Raw genomic sequence first — 15,582 nt, 5'->3', positions numbered from 1 at the left:
TGGAAACGATGCCGCGTATGCGCCGCTGACGTCTAAATATTCTAAATATTCCACAGACCCATATAACGATATATAAAGTATATATCAAATAATTATCATATAAACAACACTATTATCAGACCATCTGTGTCACTCCGAATCATTAAATCCATCGATCAAATTCCTCGTCCTTTGTCAACAGCACCGCGCGTGCGCCCTGACGTCAGCCTCGTCGTTATTCCACAGATCTAGTATATAACTATATTATAGCGTTAACAAAGTACAAGGAAAGACGTGGGTTTGGTAAATGTCTCTTTATTTAACAAAACGAGTTCAACGCGCCAACAAGTACTGAACTGTAACGATAAAAACATATACAAGTTGCTATACGTAATAAAATACATCAAATAACTATAACATAAATAGTTCACCACCACACGGCCCCAAGCACCGGTGTGGACTTCCAGGTGTGCGGCGGCGTGGACTTCCATCCCCGGAGGTGACACTTCCAGCCACGGAGGTGGAAGAGAGCTCCATAGAATCGGACCGGGCGTGCGTAAAAGCCATGTCCGACCCCCATCCACCGTCCCCGGACAGCCACCTGGCCGAGCGCCGGCCCATGACTTCCATCCACGAGGTGAAAGAGAGCTCCGTAGAGTAGGACCGGGCGTGCGTAAAAGCCATGTCCGAGCCCCATCCACCGTCCCTGGACAGCCACCCGGCCGAGCGCCGGCCTCCGACTTCAATCCACGGAGGTGAAAGAAAGCTCCGTAGAGTAGGACCGGGCGTGCGTAAAAGCCATAATAGTTTTTCAAACCTTCTGTGTCACTCCAAATCATTAAATCCTTCAAACTCTTCGTCCTCCGTGTCACTTACAAACAAAGCCGCTAATGATGCCGGTAGTACGTGGGGCCCTTCGTCATCCTGTGATCGAATCTTTGTCCTTTATGTAAACAACTGCCGCGCCGCGCCACTGACGTCACTTGAAATTCAAATTACAGTAATCCCTTGCTACATCGCGGTTCGTTTATCGCAGTTTAACGTTTTTTTTTTGTTTGTTTGTTTTTTTGAATTTTGAAAATTTGTGAAAAAATTCACATATAAGTCGCTCCTCAGTATATGTCGAACTATGAAAAAAAATCGCGACTTATAGTCCGAAAATTACGGTATTTCATAGGAGGTGGGAGAGAATTATAAACTGGTGATGAAAGTGCTTATCACACTATTGAGACAATATCAGGAACAACAATAATGATGATGATGATGATGATAATAGTTAAATATTTGTACTTTTGTACTGCCACTTTGGCTTCACTAAAACCCCTCTGATCTTTTTCTCTCCTATCCTTCATTTGACCTGGAACAGGAGGGGGGGGCATAATTTAGCAGACAGCACCGGCCCCTCCTACGTTTTTGGGTGGACGGTGGACCTTGAGAGGGCTTAGATTACCTGCTAGTCACGCATTCACCTACCCACCAACATCTCGTGTAAACACACAACTGAATCATACATCCCACCCTGGACTGGTCTGTCTGTGTTTGTGTATTGCTCTGCTCTGTCTGTGGCCTGCCCAATTTTTTTTCTTCCCTCTGAATTGCCAGAAGCAAACCATATAACGCGTTGCCTCGGGCTCCCTGCCTCCCCCTTCCCACTTATGAACACGTCACATACTGCGTAGTCTTCCCTCTCTTGCGCCTGCCCACAGCAGTGATAATTTGATGTGACGCATGAGCGTGCAGTGCAGCGTGGGGTTGTGTGACTATGTGTGTGTTTATGCGGAGGAGGAATGTCTGTGTATAAGATTGTGTATGTGAGGACACAAAGTCAAGTACTTGCTAGACTGAAGCAGGGAGAGGAGGCGATCTGACGGTGCTTCCATGAATTTTCTCCCCTACACACACATTTCTTGACTGCGCAACTCGAAAGGAATTCTGAGCTAGAAGTTACAGGTTTGGTAAGTTATGTCCTTGATAGGCAAACGTTGCCTTCATGCTTTCTGCATCACTAGTATGTATATGTGATTGTCTGTATGGACATAGTATGTAAGTGTACTTACATTGCATTTGGGAAGTGAATGGTTTATGGACTTTGAAATGTTGACCTGTGCAATGCTAGTCAATCATTTAACATTAACCTGTGTTGGGGGAAAGTTACACATTTCTGCTTTTTGAAAATGTCTTTGATCTTGGAATGTAAATTTCAGGCTTTGATTATGTGGAAGCTTTCAAAGAATTTCTGTAAAGACAGCACACATTTGACATTGGTTACCATCAGTGATAAGTGGATTGGGACCTTGAAGGCGATGCCCGTTTGATGGCCCTGTTGCTGAACACAACTACTGAACATGCACACTAATGTAAATAAGACTTAATCTTTTCAAAACTGTACTATACAGCAGCAGTCCCCAACATTATTCTGTGCAAAAATCACTGGCCATCATTACATTTGTTGTTTCAGCAATGCCTAATGATAATAAATACTAGAATGCCAGAAGTAGAGTTTAGACCTCCACCAAGGATGCACTCTAATAAATGTGAAAACAATTTACCATTTGGGTCTGTTTATGTTTTTTTAGTTAGCAGGCTACTTCCTGTTTAATCAAGGATGGGGAATAAACGGGAGGTACCGATATCGTTCTGAGGGCTGGATATTGGCAATTATCATAGTAGTTACTATGTTGACTCACAGGTAAAGAAAATGTTATACACCATTATTTAGATACAAATAATGGTAATTAGTTGCTGAGATGTAATAAACTATGCACGCAGCACTTCCATGTTAGGCGAAAGGCAGCTGTCCACTTCCTGTAGGCATGTCAGGACATAATGCAAATGGGAAATTTGATTTTGATGTATTTTGGGCCTGGAAAAGAATTTGCAATGGATTATTTACAATCCCTGATACACAACCCAAGGTTATCACGCAGAGGTAATTTTACAGTCAGACGGCATTCCAGTACGTTGTAACATATTGACAGCTGAAACTGTTAAGCTATCTGGCCCTTCCCCACAGGGAATGCTTAATGTTTTACCATGCCTAATAAGGCTGTTTGGATTGATCCAAGTATCAATACCAAACAGCTAATATCGATCTTTTACATTTATTTCTATGATTTCAGTTATTTTCAAATAATAATTTCGTATATTTTACGCTGAGTCATAGTATTATGCTTTATTTGATATTTTTTATCTACCAGTTAGCTCTTTAATATCTAAAGAAATTTAAGAGAGGCAGGAACTACAGTAGCATATGCAGATTACTACTACTTTGTATATGGTAACTTTCATTACATTATCTTTCCACAGTTAAGAATTTAACAAGAAAGTTGAATTGAACATGTTATTTAATAGGACAAGCAATCTAAAATTGCATTTTTTAAATTTATTTTTTTAATCTAAATCTACTTGGTATCAGTGTCTGCAATACTGGTGCCAGTATTTATTTGGTATGGATTGATACCAAAATATCAGATATTGCACAGTCCTTTAATGCCCAAGGTCCATCAGTTGTACATTACAAAATGAAGCATTCCTCTTCAAAAGTTCTGTGTATTCATTTGCGCAAACCTGCTTTGTCCTATTAGTTCATTTTTTACAAGTCATAGTGGTAACTTTGACAAAGGCTCATATAAACAAAGCTAGCGCTGTCTTCAGACTATTGCACTATATTGTATTGTGTCATGGAAACAAATACTAGTTTTACAAAAGGATTAAATACATAACCAACCATTACACTGAATGTAGTTATAATTAGTGGGAGCGCTGCACTTGTTTCTGCTCGTCAATAAGGCTCATTTACTAAATAAATGCGTAGGATGTTCGTACTGTGCGCACAAATTGAGAATATTCTCAAAATCACTGTCTAATTCAGGACACGTGCGCACCAGCTCATTTTGTTCGCACAACTGTTCGTATGTCGATGAATCAAAATTCATTCTAAATGACCAATTTGTATAAGCCATGCTCATTTCAGTCTGTTTGACAGATCACTGTATTGCGCGAAGGTTAATACAAAGAAATAAAAACAGCTGCGAGAGAAGTTCATAACTTTCTCAGTCTATCCTATTTTTAAAAGGTTCGTATTGCAAGATCCCTCATTAGTTGTGTGTACGCATATTCTGTGGATGTTCTTAATTTATTTGCTGAATACACACAAATTCAGGCACAAAGTTATCGATGAATTACTCATTACATCCATATGTATGTTTTCTGCACAAATTGGTCTGCACGCACGTTAGCAAATGAGGGCAATTGTCTCTAGAATACCGCTTTTTTATTCTAGCACGTTGTTTGCTCGACCCTTTGTCTCATTTTGCCTGTTGCCTATTTTCAAGAAGTTCTGCACATACAGTTCTGCTTTGTTTTTTTACGAACTTTGAGTTTTCATGGACTTACTGTCTCTGTGTACCAAATAGCCTGTTTTTTGGGGGCCTCTTGTACATTATTTCCCAGTGCTGAATGGTTGCTTTGCATGATACACTTGTAGTATTTGGTTGACATTGATGAGAATCTTGAGCACTTCACTCCATTGATGCCAGTCAAGATGCCACAATGCAGAACTGAGTCGAAACTTTCGTATTTGTGTGCATTTTTGCTTGGTTTCAGCACTAATGCCCTCTGTGCAGCTCACGGCCTGAGCTGCAGAGTTCTGACCATGTATGGCCACCTGATGTGCTCTGACTTTTTTTTTTTTTATCATGAGGGCAAATATTTCTTAGAGAGCACGTCACCATCTTTGAGGTATTTGTTTAATAGTTAAAAGAAATATCTTCATTTCTGCTCATCTTTCTGCTAATATTGATGGTGTAATAGTTAAAGAAGATGGGAGATGTTAGCTAGATCTGCACTAGAGTTATTGCAGGACCATTTTGTGATTGGAATGGCAAACAGCCAATCTAATCGTTTGCTACTTTGTGCTTTCATTTGTACATCGCACTATTTTTGTCACTTCTGGTAGAGGTTTTCAGAAGTGATTACTAACTCAATACATTATTAGCATATCGATCTTGTATTTGCACATACATACCTGTGTTTTTACATATTTGTAATATTTTCACATACTCCAATTAATAATTTCCTTGTATTTCTATCATCATCATGCGTATCCACTATTATTTCTGTGGCGCACAGGAGTCCTTTCCTTCATTTGAAAACACGCTGTCATAAACCTTTCATCAGTCATATCACAGTACACTAAAGACTGCCTGTTTAAATCACAAATCAAAATAGACAAGCCTTCAAATGTGAATGTTGGTGAATAGAATGTTAATCACAAACTGACACAAATTTTTGAGTGACTGAGAAGGCTGTTATTTCTATGGCAACCGCTTTTGCTGTGGATGTGATTTCTGTGTAGCTTGGAAGTTGCACCACTGCCTCTCATACTCCTGGCTGCATCTCTGCTGACTGCAGAAGTGCTGCTGTAATGTGATGCAGTGGTGTACTTGCCAAATGTTTCGATGAAGTAAAGGTGAGCCTTCTGCTCCCTTACTGTTGTTCTTTGGGTCAGGCTGCAGTTGTAAACAAGAACTTTTTCTTAATTGTTTGCCTGGGTAAATAAAGGTTAAATAAAAAAAAAAAAAAGACTGATCTTTTGGGGGAGGACTCTTCTCGTAATCTGCCCTCAGAATTGTTTTCATGATGTAAGAAATGTTTTCTATGTAAAGAAGCATACACAATGGTTATTTGTCGTTCGGAAGCAAACAGGAAATGTATTTTGAAATGCACCGGAAGCTGCGCATGTTTTTGTTGAAGCGACTTGACAACTGATGAGTTGAGAGACGTTGGCGTTACTCGCGTCATCTAAGCGAATCTTTCTCCTCTCCTTATGCTCACAGAATCAACGGCTGTAAGTTATCATTGTTTTATTGGATAACTTTATTATTGTTTATAAGATAAGAAGAAAACTTATAGAAGAAACTAAGTGTGTTTGTTGTTTCACTTGCAGTTTCACTCGTTGTGTTTAACACTGAATAGAAATAAAGGGAGCAAGACGCTCTGAATCCTGGCTCAAGTGTTCTATACATGAGTTTGGCTGGCTGATGAACTGTGACAACGTACATGAAGTAGATAACGCACAGGGAGATCAGTACAGTGAAAAGCCGGACCACAGTGAGTTGAGGAAACAACGAAAGATTCAAACATGGCCGCCGAAGATGTATCCAGTGTTATCGACATGAAGACGGTGGACTTTGAAGAGAATTCACGTCGACCTTCACCTTCCAAGTCATCAGTCCACAGTCGATCGAGAGCTAGTGCTAACACCAAGCACTCGTCATCCTACAATTCCGTTCTGGAGGCAGCTGCCAGAGCCAGCGCTTCGGCTGAAGCAGCGGCAACCAAGGTAGCCTATTCAAGGAAGCAGTTGGAAATTAAAAAGCAACGAGCTAGGCTAGACATAGATTTAGAAGAATTAGAAATTGAAAAGGAAGCACGGGTGAGAGCAGAAGTATTGGAAGCAGCTGCAGCTATAGAAAATGAAGATGTGCTAAGCACAAAAAGTCATTTGCCAGCACATGTGGCTCAAAAACACACTGAAGATTATTTGCAAAGCCAAACACAGCTCAAGGCACAGTCCCTTGTAGCCTACAGTGGAGTCTGGCGCCGCGAAGCCACGCATAGTCCACCACCTGCGGCAGCTGAGGAGAGGTCCTCACACAATGTCTGCACACCATCAGTGAATGAAGAACGTGAGGTAAAGGAGCAGTTCCAAGAGGCAATCAACACTCCGTATTATGGCCCCCCATTTCATGGTCCAGTCAGACCTTGTGAGTACAGCCTCCTACGACAGTCATCACCCACACCTACGACACCACCATGCATGGATGACTTCAGGCCTTTGCGTGATAACCTCAGGCCTCTTCAGAGTGACATCGGAACCCTGACTCAGTCTTTACATGCAGCAAGGCACACATCTGCCCCAAAGCCACCTGACAGTCCACATATGCAACAAGGTCGGTATTCTCTTCCTCATGCTAGCCCTCCACACATGATAGACTTTGCCAAGTTTCTTGCTCGCAGAGAATTAGTGACTACTGGCCTCACAAAATTTGATGATATGCCAGAGAATTTTAGGGCATGGCAGTCCTCATTCCTAAATGCAACACAAGGCTTAGGTTTATCATATAGTGAGGAGCTGGACCTCTTGGTGAAGTGGCTCGGTAAAGACTTGTCTGAACATGTAAAGAGGATCCGTGCTGTTTATGTCACCAAGCCCAAAGCTGCTCTACAACTGTCCTGGGATAGACTGCATGAATGCTATGGCGCACCAGAAATAATTGAAAATGCTCTGTTCAAAAGAGTGGACGATTTTCCCCGTCTGTCTGCTAGAGACAACACGAAGCTAAGATTGCTCAGTGATCTCCTCATGGAGCTATTAGCAGCCAAAAACAATGGATATCTTCCTGGCCTTGCATACCTCGACATGCCTCGTGGGATAAAGCCTATCGTGGAGAAGTTACCTTCAGGCCTGCAGGAGAAATGGCTCGGTGTAGGCTCAGAGTACAAGGAGCGCTACAGGACATCTTTTCCTCCCTTTTCGTTTTTTGTGGACTTTGTGTATGGCCAAGCCAAGGCTCGAAACGACCCAAACTTCAGCCTGTCCATCAGTAGCCAGCCGTACGGCAAAGGTGAGAAAGCTCCATTCAAGCCAAGTGAATTTAAGACTGCTGTATCTGTGCGCAAAACAGACATGTCTGGTACCACTGATGCAAACACCTTAAACTCTACGGACGATGGAAAGGAAAACAATGATCCGGCTCGTTATTGCCCTGTGCACAAGAAAACACACCCATTGGAAAAGTGCAGATCATTTAGAGCAGGAAAGAAAAGACATTCTTAAAGAACATAAACGCTGTTTTAAATGCTGCGCCCCAAACCACCTTGCCAAGGATTGTCAGGCATCATTGAAATGTGGTGAGTGTGACAGCCAAAGACACAGCTCTGCGATGCACAAAGACACCTCTTTGCCTCCCGATCAATTGGCCCTTCCACAAATAGACACAGTGGCACAAGGCAATTCCCCACTCGAAGTGACGTCACAATGCACTAAAGTTTGTGGCAAGGGCAACCTCCCACGTTCATGCTCAAAGGTGTGCCTGGTGCGCGTCTTCCCTCGGGACAGCCAGATCGCTCTGTCAAGATGTATGTCATACTTGACGATCAGAGCAACCGCTCACTGGCCCGCTCAGAATTTTTCCACCTTTTCAAAGTCAAGAGCAGCCTCTCCCCTTACCTGATGAAGACCTGCGCCGGCACCACAGAGATGATCGGCAGGAAGGCGGCAGGCTTTCAGATCGAAGCGGTGAACGGAGGTGTGTGCCTAGACTAGACATGGGCAAACTACGGCCCGCGGGCCACATCCGGCCCACGGGGTCGTTTAATCCGGCCCGCCAAACCTGAATAAATTGTATTATTGAACTTTTTTTGGGATCATTTTCCCTGCAATTAGTATGTTTCCCCAATAGATGGGGAAGCGCCCGCCCGCGCATTTACTCCCGGAAGCCGTGTCAGAAAGCACACTGGCAAGTGCGTGTACGTACTAAGTAGTACGGACCCGGCGCACTCCGCGCTCTATTTCCATCAGTGCCGAATTTCGAGTGTGGGCCGTGACGACAGCATTCTTGTAATTCGCGCGCTGAGCTTTCAGATACAGTTTTACGCTAAAGCCACCCACAAACCTTCCCCTGGAATCCTTCCATTAAAATGAGTCGCCCAAGGAAAACCAAGGTGGACACTGAGTGCCGAGTGTTTAAAAAAGAGTGGACAATTTAGCTCGACGTATGCGACGTGACGTTCAGCCACATGAGCATCAACATCAACCAGTCACAGATCTAGGTAAACGGACCAACACCTCGGATATCTCCTGAGAATTGCCACAACAAATTTTACTCCAGACTATGACGCACTAGCAAAAAAAGGGAGCCCAACAACACTGTTCCCACTAAAAATGAAGGGGAGGCTCTCAAGTTTGTTGTAAAAAAATGCATTTGGAATATGATTTGTACAAATAGCAGGGATTGAAACTAGCGACCATTCTCATTTTCAAACAATGCAGGATGCTCAAGGACATTGATGCACCACCTGTTTGCGACTAATCTTAACCTGTAAAGTTCTTAAGGCTTACTTTAAGGAAGTGTTTCCCGTTTCCTCACCTCTGTTACCAGGTGTTTGTGAGTTAAAACTCTGCTCTGATTTTCAGATACCCCTCACCGTGTTGCCGTTTTGATTACTTTATCTGGATGTATGCTTTCACCGATTATTCAAGATGATATATTTCAAGATTCAAGATTCAAGATTCAAGAGTTTTTTATTCGCCATGTTTGAGCGTGCCAAACAAGGAATTTGACTTCGGTAAACCACAGCCTCTGTTCAACATTTAGGTGACTAACAACAACACTCAGGACATGGAAGAACGAAAGATATTCTCAAACACCCCCTGATCTTAAACTCCCAAGAGGGCAAGGAAAAACTCAAAACTCCAGCTAGGGGAAATGAGAAACCTTGAGAAGAGACCACAGATGGGAGGGTCCCTCTTCTAGGATGACCAGGCTGCAATGGATGCAGAGAGGACACATAGTACAAACAGTGTAGACAAAAAAGGTGTGGCAAGCGGGATGTTATTGCACAGTAATGACTCTGAGACTCTAAGAGTGGTGTGAGTTCATCAGAGCGACAGCCTGGGGGAAGAAGCTGTCTCTGTGTCTGCTGGTTTTAGTGTACAGAGCTCTATAACGGCGTCCGGAGGGGAGTAGTTCAAACAGGCTGCAACCTGGGTGCGAAGGGTCTGTTGAGATGTTACTTGCACGTTTCCTGGTCCTGGACAGGTACAAGTCTTGGATAGATGGGAGGTTGATTCCAATTATCTTTTCTGCAGTCCTTATTGTCCGTTGCAGTCTGTGCTTGTCTTGTTTGGAGGCCGATCCAAACCAGACAGTGATGGAGGTGCAGAGAACAGACTGGATGATGGCAGTGTAGAAGGTCTTCAGCAGCTCCCGTGGCAGGTTGAACTTCTTGAGCTGTCTCAGGAAGTACAGCCTCTGCTGGGCCTTCTTCCGGACAGAGTCTATGTGGCCGGTCCATTTCAGGTCCCGAGAGATTGTGGTTCCCAGGAACTTGAAGGTGTCTGTGGAGAGAATAGTATTACTGCGGATAGTGAGGGGTGAAAGTGGTGAAGGAACTCGCCTGAAGTCCACTGTCATCTCCACGGTCTTGAGCGGGTTCAGGTCCAGGTGGTTTTGGCTGCACCAGTGGACCAGCCGCTATATTTGGTCGGAATGTTTGCCGTTTGATGTGATCTCATAAGATAAACATCTTTCATTAATCTGACCTGCGGGCACTGAAGTGATGGAAACTATTATTCATAATAACAGTGTCGTATTTAATGAGAATCACTGATAGTAGTCTTTTGGTGAAATATATTTTTAATGCTGTTAATAAGTGCATTTGTTTTCAAAAATCTTTTTTTGAATATCCATGCTTTACTACCTACTAAAAGCACAAACCTTTTATGCAATGACCTTTACATGTTATTTCTATTACGTCACACAAACACTACATCCATCTGCTCCTGGTTCGGCCCCCCGATCAAAATTTAGAACCAAATTCGGCCCGCCAGTCAAAAAGTTTACCCACCCCTGGCCTAGAACTTCCACCTCTCATTGAGCGCAATGAAATAATGAATAACAAATCTGAGATTCCAACTCCAGAGGTAACCCTCACACATGCGCACCTGAAACATCTCGCTCCTCTCATTCCCAAGCTGGATCCTGATGCAGAGATAAAGATCCTGTTGGGGAGAGATATGATATGTGCACACAAAGTGAGAGATCAAGTCAACTGTCCTCATAACGCACCTTTTGCCCAGCGCCTGGACTTAGGCTGGGTCATTATAGGCGAAGTCTGCCTGGACAACGCCCACAAGCCAACCCTGAGTGTCTTCAAAACTCATGTGCTTCAAAATGGACGTCCGTCACTTCTCATTCCTTGCAAAAACAGCATCAGTGTGAAAGAGAAACCATGCTACGGCGGGGAGGACAAGCATAGCCACACTACACATACGTTGAAAGCATTGCCAGTCGAGGATCAGCTCGGGCAGACTGTTTTCCAACGAACAGACAGTGACAACAAGTGTGCCATGTCCTTTGAGGACGAATTCTTCTTGAAAATTATGGAAAAAGAAGTCGCCCAGGATGAAAGGAATAACTCCCAAATAACAGAGCGCAAGCCCTGTCTCGTCTCAGCTCTCTACGGCGCACTTTGAGAAAAAACGCTGAGATGAAAGAGCAGTTTTCCTCCTTCATGGAAAAGCTTTTTGAAAACAACCATGCAGAGATTGCCTCATCCATTGACGACACAAAAGAATGCTGGTACCTGCCCTTTTTTGGTGTGTACCACCCCCAAAGCCTGGGCAAATACGGGTCGTGTTTGACTCAAGCGCCCAACTGAACGGTCTCTCCCTCAACTCAGTGCTTCTCACAGGGCCCGACCTGAATAACACTCTGCTTGGCGTGCTGCTGCGTTTCAGGAAAGATCTCATTGCGGTCACTGCGGACATCCAGCAGATGTTTTATGGATTCCTGGTGAGGCATGAACACAGAAATTACCTCAGATTTCTGTGGCACAAAGACAATGACCTGTCTAAAGAGGTTCAAGAGTACCGCATGCGGGTACACGTCTTCGGCAACAGCCCATCGCCTGCAGTAGCCATCTATGGACTATGGCGTGCTGCCAAGAAAGGTGAAGCAAGGTATGGCACTGACACAACACAGTTTGTGCATAGACATTTCTACGTTGATGATGGACTCGTGTCACTGCCCACCGAGTCTGCTGCCATAGACCTGCTGAAACGTACCTGTGCCTCACTCGCCGAGTCTAATTTGAAGCTGCACAAAATTGCATCAGCATCAAACAATGTCACTGTGATGAAAACTTTCGAACCTGAAAAACTGGCCTCTGGCATTAGAGAGCTGGGGCAGAATGATGATTCTCTCCCTGCGCAGAGGAGCCTAGGCTTATGCTGGGACATTAACACAGACATGCTCACCTTTAACGTAGCCATTGCTGATAAGCCTTACACTCGTCGTGGGGTGCTGTCAGTTGTCAACAGCGTCTTCGACCGGCTGGGTCTGGCCGCCCCAGTGACCATCAAAGGCAGGCTGCTGCTGCGAGAGCTGTCCAGTGGGGTCCAGCATTGGGACACTCCACTCCCTGACGAAAAGGCGAGCATGTGGGAAACATGGGAATCATCACTCAAAGAGCTGAGTAGCCTCCATGTGCCCCGCTGCTATGTTTCAATGTCACTCTCGGAGCCAAGGTACACAGAACTGTGTGTTTTTTGTGATGCCTGTGAGAATGGAGCTCGAACTGCAGTCAATCCTTGTAGCTGGATTCACTCAGTCACCACTTCCTCATGGACCTTGTTCTATTGCCCAGATCTGTTGAGCCTCTGCTTGTTTGAAAGTCCTCTTCCATATAGCTGTCTTTGAACTGTGAGCTGGTGTGTAACAGAGTTGAGAAGCATAATGGCTTTGCAATGGACTGGGCCTGCGGGACTCCGGAGGCAGCTGACAGGTACCGGATGGCCAAGCGGAACGCGGCTTCAGCGGTTGCTGAGGCAAAAACCCGGGCGTGGGAGGAGTTCGGTGAGGCCATGGAGAATGACTTTCGGACGGCTTCGAGGAAATTCTGGTCCACCATCCGGCATCTCAGGAGGGGGAAGCAGTGCAACGTCAACACTGTTTACAGTGGGGATGGCGTGCTGCTGACCTCGACTCGGGACATCGTGAGTCGGTGGGGAGAATACTTCGAAGACCTCCTCAATTCCACCTACACGCTTTCCATTGAGGAAGCAGGGCCTGGAGACTCTGAGGCGGATTCTCCAATCTCTGGGGTCGAAGTCACTGAGGTAGTTAAAAAACTCCTCGGTGGCAAGGCCCCGGGGGTGGATGAGATCCGCCCAGAGTTCTTAAAGGCTCTGGATGTTGTGGGGCTGTCATGGCTGACACGCCTCTACAACGTTGCGTGGACATCGGGGACAGTGCCTCTGGATTGGCAGACTGGGGTGGTGGTTCCCCTCTTTAAGAAGGGGGACCGGAGGGTGTGTTCCAATTACAGGGGAATCACACTCCTCAGCCTCCCTGGTAAGGTCTATTCAGGGGTGCTGGAGAGGAGGGTCCGTCGGGAGGTCGAACCTCGGATTCAGGAGGAGCAGTGTGGCTTTCGTCCTGGCCGTGGAACAGTGGACCAGCTCTACACCCTCGGCAGGATCCTCGAGGGTGCATGGGAGTTCGCCCAACCAGTCTACATGTGTTTTGTGGACTTGGAGAAGGCGTTCGACCGTGTCCCTCGGGAGGTTCTGTGGAGGGTGCTTCGGGAGTACGGGGTGCCGAGCCAACTGATAAGGGCGGTTCGGTCCCTGTATCACCGATGCCAGAGTCTGGTCCGCATTTCCGGCAGTAAGTCGGATTCGTTCCCAGTGAGGGTTGGACTCCGCCAAGGCTGCCCTTTGTCACCGATTCTGTTCATAATTTTTATGGACAGAATTTCTAGGCGCAGCCGAGGCGTTGAGGGGGTCCGGTTTGGGGACCTCAGCATCGCGTCTCTGCTTTTTGCAGATGACGTGGTGCTGTTGGCTTCTTCAGGCCGTGATCTCCAGCTCTCGCTGGAACGGTTCGCAGCCGAGTGTGAAGCGGTCGGGATGAGGGTCAGCACCTCCAAATCCGAGTCCATGGTCCTCGATCGGAAAAGGGTGGAATGCCCTCTCCGGATCGGGGATGAGATCCTGCCCCAAGTGGAGGAGTTCAAGTATCTTGGAGTCTTGTTCACGAGTGAGGGGAGGATGGAGCGTGAGATCGACAGGCGGATCGGTGCAGCGTCGGCAGTAATGCGGACCCTGTACCGGTCCGTTGTGGTGAAGAGAGAGCTGAGCCAAAAGGCAAAGCTCTCAATTTACCGGTCGATTTACGCTCCTACCCTCACCTATGGTCACGAGCTATGGGTCGTGACCGAAAGAACGAGATCTCGGATACAAGCGGCCGAAATGAGTTTTCTCCGCAGGATGTCCGGGCTCTCCCTTAGAGATAGGGTGAGAAGCTCGGTCATCCGGGAAAGACTCGGAGTAGAGTCGCTACTCCTCCACGTTGAGAGGAGCCAGATGAGGTGGCTCGGGCATCTTATCAGGATGCCTCCTGGACGCCTCCCTGGGGAGGTGTTCCGGGCATGTCCCACCGGTAGGAGACCCCGGGGACGACCCAGGACGCGCTGGAGAGACTATGTCTCTCAGCTGGCCTGGGAACGCCTTGGGATCCCCCGGGATGAGCTGGATGAAGTGGCTGGGGAGAGGGAAGTCTGGGAGTCCCTCCTAAAGCTGCTGCCCCCGCGACCCGACCCCGGATAAGCGGAAGAAGATGGATGGATGGATGGAGTCCGATGGTTTGAGCTCCTGTACCAAATCCGGTATAGTTATTTTCATCCACTGTCTCAAATTGTGTCATGGTAATTGTTTTTGTTCTTTTCAAAGACGATTTCCCTTCCCAAAAATGTTTTAGGGGTCTGTAACACAGGTAATGGCATTTCTATTATTTTTTATAGTAGAGGTTGATTTAAGAGATGAATGGCTTGACTTATAAGCAACTTGTAAATAAAGGTAGCACTGTATGTTTAGAGTTTAAAAGGTTATGCAGAAAACAATGAGAAAGTGAGAATAGCTGTCTGTTTGAGCCAAATTATTAGAAAGTAATTTGGATGAATATGTCATGCGGTCGCGTTTATTTTTCCGGTTTTCTGTCTCGTCGGTGTCGTAACGTTACTTCCTGTTTTATTTTGTCATCCCTTCCGTTTCAGTTCGTGTTTCCTTCCTCGGTGTTTGGTTGTCTTGTCTTCCCTGATCCCGATTGTGTGCACCTGTGTAGTTGACACTAATTGTCAGCACCTGTGTCCCCGCCCTTTTGTGTGTATTTAGTCCGTGTCTTCCCCTTGTCTTGTGCCAGTGTGTCTTGCCTCGTCCCGACCACCAGCGATTCTTTGACGTCCGAGCTCTCAGTAAGACTCCTACTTTTTGTCTCGCCACAGAACGACGCGTTTTGTTAGTGCCTTGATCCCCATAGCCTTTTTTTCTCGCCACCGAGCGACGCTTTTTGTTAGTGCCGTGATCCCCATAGCCTTTTTGTCTCGCCCCAGTGCGACGCTTTTGTTTGAACTTTTTGCCACGTGTTTTCCCTCGCAAGAGGCGTTTTGAGTTGTACTTTTGATCAGTGTGTGTGCTGGAATAAATCAGAGAAAGAAACGACTCTGCATCCGAGTCCTCCGCCTTGTTCCCAGCCTGACAGAATATTTTCTAGTTTGATCATTCAGAAGAATATTAGGAAAGCTTTAAATTAGTTACCATAATTTTCGGACTAAAAGTCGCTCCGGAATATAGGTCGCATTAGCCATAAAATGCACAATAACGTGAAAAAAACATATATAAGTCGCTCTGGAGTACAAGTCGCATTTTGGGGGAAATTTATTCGACAAAATCCAACACCAAGAACAGACATGAACGAGCAACAACAGGCTATACGATAGGTATGCTAACGTGACATAAACACAAACGAAGAGCTGAGA

At 45.6% G+C, this 15,582-nt stretch overlaps 1 protein-coding gene across 1 annotated transcript; it reads left to right on the top strand.

Annotated features, from left to right (window-relative positions):
* The first annotated feature begins 1,941 nt into the window (after positions 1-1,941).
* Positions 1,942-8,612, top strand: LOC125969454 (uncharacterized). Its single transcript, XM_049721547.2, has 2 exons — positions 1,942-5,827; positions 5,927-8,612. The coding sequence occupies exon 2, from the start codon at positions 6,122-6,124 to the stop codon at positions 7,817-7,819; it is 1,698 nt and encodes a 565-aa protein (XP_049577504.1). The 5' UTR covers positions 1,942-5,827; positions 5,927-6,121; the 3' UTR covers positions 7,820-8,612.
* The last annotated feature ends 6,970 nt before the right edge of the window (positions 8,613-15,582 follow it).

The sequence above is a fragment of the Syngnathus scovelli genome, chromosome 5 (genome assembly GCF_024217435.2).
Source record: "Syngnathus scovelli strain Florida chromosome 5, RoL_Ssco_1.2, whole genome shotgun sequence".
Taxonomy (NCBI): Eukaryota; Metazoa; Chordata; class Actinopteri; order Syngnathiformes; family Syngnathidae; genus Syngnathus; species Syngnathus scovelli.
Note: the sequence above shows the minus strand (reverse complement) of the source record. Positions and strands in the feature narration are given on the sequence as shown.

Bases quoted from the DNA above. Each gene is read 5' to 3' on its own strand.
- LOC125969454 (XM_049721547.2), top strand. From the start codon at position 6,122: ATGGCCGCCGAAGATGTATCCAGTGTTATCGACATGAAGACGGTGGAC.